The sequence below is a fragment of the Neodiprion lecontei genome, chromosome 4 (genome assembly GCF_021901455.1).
Source record: "Neodiprion lecontei isolate iyNeoLeco1 chromosome 4, iyNeoLeco1.1, whole genome shotgun sequence".
In the NCBI taxonomy this organism is placed as follows: Eukaryota; Metazoa; Arthropoda; class Insecta; order Hymenoptera; family Diprionidae; genus Neodiprion; species Neodiprion lecontei.
In genome coordinates this window covers 4,516,967-4,524,146 of record NC_060263.1, presented here as the reverse complement: position 1 = coordinate 4,524,146, position 7,180 = coordinate 4,516,967, and the positions used below count along the sequence as shown (strand labels likewise).

The following is a 7,180-nucleotide window of genomic DNA, read 5'->3' as shown; positions in this document are numbered from 1 at the left end:
GGAAAGAGGGAAACGCTGGAGTTTTTTGTAAAAAAAAAAATAAATAAAAAATACCCACGTCGAATATATTTTTTATTATAAATGTAGCAGATTTTACTCTGCACACAGATAGATTCTCCATTTTACGAAGTATACGTATATTGTCAAGACATGAGATTTTTAGTAAAATCTGCTCTTCAATTTGACACCGATAATAATGACAATTTACCCTCGTCGATTCCTTCCACTGAAGTAGGTGCGTGAAATCAGAATTCGAGCTTCTAACGTAACGAGTATCGTTACGATACGTTGTTTGTTTTAATATCTTTGGGATTATACAAAATTTTTGTACCTGGTGACTGTTTAGTGAAATTGTAATTCTCGCTACTACGTTTTTTCACGACTACGAACCCAAATCTGTTCATGTTCATAATCAGTTGCTTTCGTGTTGTCAATCGAACAACATCTTGATACCGATTTATTGTTTCATCAACATCATAATTTGGCAATAGTTACAAGAAAATACATGATCAAAAAGAACATTAACAATTGATAGATTTTTGATTTCCATTTCTTACTCAGAACTGTATTTTTCGGTCAAGGTGAAAAATGAAAATATTTAAGAATTACCGTTCGGTAAACTGCACAACTATAAGAAAACTCTCACCCTGCACGAAACTTATGAATGAAAACTGATCGTCGGTCTAATTCAAAATGGTTTTAAGGATGTTTTTCCGTTCTTCTGAGCTGCTGCGATTCCATGATCGTAAATAATTAGCAAAGGGTTTGTTATTTCTCTGCTTTCAGCCAGAAAGACAGTACGTTACTCTCAATGCAATTAATGATGGGAAAACGCGGCGGAAAATGTTCATATACGTAAAACACGAGTGAGTTGTGAACGTCCGAAGAACGCGGTAATGGGGGGAGATAAAATTTCAATTAGAATACTTTAAAGTACTTGATGGTTGAAGAGGAATTCTCATTATTCGAACAGTCTGCGCGGCAGCGAGTTGCAGTGCAGATATTTGAGGACTATTACATTGCAGGATAACTGCGCATAATATTGAAACGGACGTCCAAAACGGCGGGTTGCAAAAAGAGAATGAAAGTGAAGAGGGACGGTGTATTTATACGCGTTCAAGCGCAGGCTTCGCCCGTGCAAAAAACGTGCAACGCGTTTCTGCAGTGAGAAAATAAGAGGGAGAGAAACGTCCCCTCCTGGTGAACTTTGCGCGTGTTTGTACCGGTGCAGCGAATGAATTGCCAACCTTTCAGCACCGCATAAAATCCGCGGCTTTCGTAACTCCTCTTCACTTTCTTGTTCTCCATTAAAGTCGATACTGCACACGCTTCCACTTCGCTGATCTTAATTGCGCCAAGAGGAGAAAGCGAGGGGTTAAAAACAAAAGAAAGAAAATCGTACTACACGCAGAGTCATTAATCGTTGAGGAGTCAACGAGAGTCAACTCGAAGCAATCGTTCAGAGTTGCTGTAAATTGTTATTCCCCGATCGAGCTTGCAGTGTAAAATAACAAGTCGCAGTTTGGTAACCGAGGATATGCTTTCTCCGTTCATAATCTAATCCGACACGGTAATGGCGGAGTGAAAAAACGAACCGAAGGGCGAAGGAGATGGATAACACCCTTGAAAGTTACACGTGGATAGGTGTTTTGCAAGAGCGGAGAAACGGGCTCCCATGGAAAAAGGTACAAGGCGAGACTACGGAGAGAAAGATAGAATTCCCTTTCCTCCAAAGAATCCGCGCAGCCCTCCTGCGTTCTTTCCTTGTTTTATCCACTTGACGAAGCGTTACGACCAGACGAGCAACAGAACACCGTCTAACAGACCTTGAACAGCACTTTAACTAGCTCCCCGAGTCAAGGCTACGTCCTTTTCACTCTTGCCAGGCGATACCCTACACTCTGGCTCAACGGCCAAGGACACGCTGAGGAACATGTCACACGACTCGAGAATTCCTCCTCTTCTTCTTCCTTCCAAGTAGACTTCTCGGCTCTTTTCTTAGCAGGAATGACCAGTTCTCGGTTGCAAAGTCTTCAACGTCTTCCAGCTTCCACCGGTATCCACTTTAAAGTGTCATCTCAACTTTACTCAAATATTGACCAAATTTTCGGAGAAAGGTCACAGAGGTAGATTGGTTCGTGGAATGTTGAGGTACTTGAGTATCCAGAGTCGAGAGAAATATGAACGGATTTATTGTCTGCTGGTTTGCGGATAGTTTCACTGTGTTAAGACTTATCTGCAAACACGGCGAGCGATACGATTTATGAATACGTTCAATTCATCCGGAACCTTTCTCAAGGTTATCTAACGGCTATGAATGGTCGGTATTGTTGAGTTGCGTTGAACTGCGTCGCTGCCTCGAGGTGTCTGCAATAATTCATCCTCGTTCGTTTACTCGTTCACATAATTGCCGGAGTCTTATAACGACTTATCACTTCTCCTCCATTCCGCAATACGTATACATACGTTAGGATTTATTGGTGGAGATCGTTTTGCAAAATTTGTTGTTGTTTTTTTTTTTCGCTGCTTTATACTCGTGTAATATACTTTTATACGAATAAAATGGAAAACACATGACCGTGCAAAAACGTTGACAGATTGCGTCCGGTTTTTAAAAGAACCGTATTTCTTTGTAGGAAATAATCACGAGCATTGTAAAGATTAATAAATTCCCGTTAAGGAATCCAGAGACATTTATTATCGGTGGTAACAATTTGTATGCAGTGAGATATATAATTTCGTTGGTAATTTGATGATTATCGGTTGAAGAAAGAGAGAGGATAAAAAACAGAACACTGACACAGCGATCCTATCGAACTTTAATTATTCTCAAAGCAATTATAACCTTTTTATTTCCTTTTGTTTCATCAACAACATTCTAACGAGATTCTTTGTTTAACGATGAAACAAATTACCGACAATACCTACGGTGAAAGATGGACGACGAGGACGATTAACTAGCTTGGAGTTATTTCGGTTCAACAAAAAATCTTTCGAAGAGGTCAGATCGGGAGGTGAAAAAACATTGTCGAAGGAAGAAGAAGAAGAAGAAATTGCTGTTGGATGGAGAATGCCGAGAGTAAAATTCACACGGTAAACACCGCCTACCACGTGTCTTACTAATTATAGTCTCGCTGTCTTTATTTGAGGTTTTCAAATAAAAGAATGGACAGTTAAGATTAGCATAACATATATTTTTTCGAACCTCCTCGCCCACCTGCCCGAGGCATTTTAACCTCGTTAATAGGCCAACAATATTTCTCACGACGATCGTACTTCCGCGTTCTCATTATACAAAACACGAAACGACCATTGCAAGGACTCTCTAATGTATCATCATGAATCTAACAATTGTTCTCCGACAGTATAGATGTCGTTATTGTGTTATTTTTCTCCCTTTCATTTTCTTTTTTTTTTTTACACACATTAATTGTACGCGACCTGTTGTGATGCGATGTTGCAAAAAAGTATTTCAATTATTCTAACCAGTCACGTTGACTTGTTTCGATTTGCTATTGACTGCGGGTGATTTATGGAGAACCATGTATCGTGGAGATGCTTCGCTACGTTCAATCAGAGTATTCATTAATCTAATGTCAGAGAGAGGTAGTTTTATTCGCGAAAGATTCGACAAGTTTGAATCAACGCGTGGATATACTTGCTTCCACAAAGTGAAACGACACTCAACAAGTACGGGAAGAAGCGCTCAAGCGAGATAAGATAAGCTTGATTTTTATGCGTTTCATATCTAGTCACCTACCACTCGAACGATGAGGTGACGCCTAACCTCTCGTGTGTTATCCAAACCTGGATGACTAATCGAGATTCTTAATCAAGTTTACGGCGTTTTACCGTAGCCACGTCACTCGGCTGGATTATAGCCATAGAAATTCTAAAGATGACGTGTGTTTCGCTGTACGTATTCACACTGAGCTTGACGCGTTCTGAGCCTTTTGACGTTCGAAAACTCCGGGAATATCTGACAGACTCAAGCCATCGATTGGCTCCACAGCAACTACTCGTACGTAAAAGTTGAAAGCCACGGCGTGTAAGAAGAGCGTCCGTGGTGATATGGGTTTCTGCATTTCGTTTTTTATTCGTTTTTGTTTCATTCTTCCTGACTTTCGCGAGAGGAGAATAAGCGGGGTGTCGCGGCTTTTATTTATCTGCTTCTTTTCTCCTGCCAAATGTTTTTGCCGGAGCTGAAGAAGCCGTATGCCAGTCTGGGGAAAGAGAGAAAGGGAACGGGAGAAAGAAGCACAGCTTTTTCGAAATAATACCTCTCATGCCTGGTTTCTATTCAATTTGCGACCAGGTCATTCCTTACATCCGAAAACCGCTGGTGGCCGGTATTCAACGTTTCTATAAAGCAGTCGAATGTCTGGCCTCCGCGAGGCTTTAGCAATGTTAATTGTACCAGCAAGATTTAGGGAGCCCTAAATAAAGGAAGGTCGTACCATGAAGGCGGCCGTAATGGTCAGCAAAGGACCGGCTCGTCGACCGCTAGTGTCAACTTAATTCACCGACCATCGTAACTTCGACCCGCAGTCGCATCTCGATGGCTTTTACAATAACCAAGCCCTACTTCCTGCAAGGGAAGAGGAAAGAAAAAATAAGAACACTCCGCGCGGATTATCGAGATACAGAAGCGACCGTTGAGTCAAAAATCTCGCGAGTCAAGGAGCGTCTTCCTTTATTTTATCACAGTCAGTATCGCGATTAGATCTAATGCCATCTCCAAACAAGATTATCGAGGTGATCCCCGGCTCATCGAGTTGTTTCAGGGAGGCTTCGTGCAAGTTCGATAATGAGCACAGATACGGATAACGGTTCAGATAAGCCTTATACAACGATGGTACGAATCCCCGAGCACTGTTTGTCCGACCATTGAAGACTAATGCAACTAACCATGTTGTCCAACCATGTGAACAGATTTCTGACTCAAGAGCTAACCCTTCTTCTGCTCGTCGGTATCGTTGGGGTTTCAAGTTCAGGTGTGTGCAAAGTGCCTCGAATGACGCCCAGGCAATTTAAATAACCGCGGCTTCCGTTACCAACAATTTTTTTCAGAACAAGGTATTTATTCGTCGAACGAAGATCAACCGGAGGGTAACAAACTACGTCAATTGGGGCGGATAGTTAACGGTTCCCAGGCATTACTCGGTCAGTTTTCCCATCAGGTAAGCGACTGATCGTTGATCCGGTTGTTAATCGGGCTTCTAATTATAACACTGTCATTATCTCACGAGGTATCACTCCGCTACAGCTGGACCGAGAGCCACTTTTGCGGCGGTAGTATAATCGACTCCCAATGGATCCTCACCGCGGCCCACTGCATGTTCCTCCAGTGAGTCAATCCAATCACGCTTCGGAACTGCTTTGCTAACTTTCGATTTTTGCAGAACTGGGGCGCAGATCCAGCCCTGGATGGTGTCAGTGATAGCCGGAGATCTTTGGCTAAACCGCACTTCGTCCACGAGTCAGCGAAGGTCGGTATCTCAGATAATCATTCACGAGGACTACGACTCGGTGACCTATGAAAACGACATCACACTACTCAGGGTGAGGCACGTTTCATCTCATTGAATTTTACGCACATTTAAATTTCACGACCTCTCACCTAAAACGCGTGGTTCTCTCACTCCCAGCTCGGAGAACCACTGCTCTTCGAAAATCCCGCAGTGCAGTACCAAACGTTGCAGTCGAGCACGGTGGCTGCTGGTACCACGTGCCAAGTGGCTGGATGGGGATACCCTGCTATCGTAAGTAGATACCGGTCCAATTGGGGAGAAGTCCGTGACTCCAATCCCATTAAAATGATCTTTTACCAAGTTTACATCCGACTCCAAGCGTTTGATACACTCGTGGTTTGCTTATTTTCGCTAACGCTCATGGCGTTGCAGGACATTCTGCATTTGATGAACGAGCTGATGTACGTCGATGTGTCGATAGTGAGCCAGACTGTGTGCCGAAAGCTCTACGTCGAATTCTCAGACATTCCTGATGGCATGATATGCGCCGGGTACATAGAAGGGCTGCGGGATGCTTGCCAGGTGGGTAATTGACCAGGACTGGACCGCTGAGTTCAGACCTTGAATGCTGACCGATGACATTGACTTTGATATATACATTCCTCAGGGCGACTCCGGAGGTGGGCTGATTTGCGAGGGTGTTTTAACCGGCGTCGTATCATCTGGAAACGGATGCGCGTGGCCTGGCTTTCCCGGGATCTACACCGACGTCAAGCACTATCGAGAATGGGTCTTGCGGTGGTCTGGCATAGAGGACAGAACCGGCGGAGCCAGCGCTCTGCGATCGCTATCTATTTCTACCGCACTACTGTCGCTGATTGCAGTGTCGCTGTAGCGCTGTGTTCGTGATTTAACACCATTTCAAACGGACATGTTTTATCGATGAAAAAGTGATTATAGTCTACCATGTTATTGTTGTGAACCTTTTCCCACTATGGGAATATGAACGAATTATGAAAGATACGCGCTACGTCCCCTCGGGCTACTTTACGGCAACAACAAATAAAGATACGAGAGCTCGCCGTCCGATCTCTCCACTGTATGCCATAACGCTAATTGAGCCGGCCACAAAAGTTCATAAAGATCACGTCGTCTGATATTTTTGTCACAAACCGGTGGTCCGCAGATAAAACGATGATATTCCTCGGGCGGTATTCTGCGTATTATACGAGTATTTCATACACGCGGTTGGAAAGCGACCCTCCGGTTTGTACGATGATAATTACCGCCGTGCAGTTTAGATGATAATTATCCGTGAAAGGGTGAGCAGCCCGTTGTATGCAGGGTTATTTGGATAAAAACAATTTGGTAAGAAGTACGAGTCTCGTTTATCCCGAGCTTCCGTTCTCTCCTGGCCTCTGAAGACCAACTCTCGAAAAATGGAACTCTCCCAGAAGCTAGCCAACGCGTACATCCCATCTCATCTCTAGGTATCCTTGCGAGTTGAATACGAGGCAAAAAAAAAAAAAAAGAAAAAACAACTCAGACACCGTATCCACAGCGAGTTGCCAGATTGTGCGGGTACTCTGACAAATGTGGTGGGCTATGCGATGTCCGAGTAACTGACCGATGTCCATTACCTCGAATTGTCGGTGTATGAAGTTTCTAACAGGCACCGAGGAGCGCTCAGCCTTTGAGATTCCTCCACC

General features: G+C 43.6%; 1 protein-coding gene across 1 annotated transcript; it reads left to right on the top strand.

Annotated features, from left to right (window-relative positions):
- The first annotated feature begins 4,839 nt into the window (after positions 1-4,839).
- Positions 4,840-6,833, top strand: LOC107225146 (trypsin-2). Its single transcript, XM_015665502.2, has 7 exons — positions 4,840-4,994; positions 5,071-5,180; positions 5,250-5,347; positions 5,403-5,562; positions 5,649-5,762; positions 5,904-6,053; positions 6,139-6,833. The coding sequence occupies exons 1-7, from the start codon at positions 4,898-4,900 to the stop codon at positions 6,364-6,366; spliced, it is 957 nt and encodes a 318-aa protein (XP_015520988.1). The 5' UTR covers positions 4,840-4,897; the 3' UTR covers positions 6,367-6,833.
- Positions 6,834-7,180: the final 347 nt, after the last annotated feature.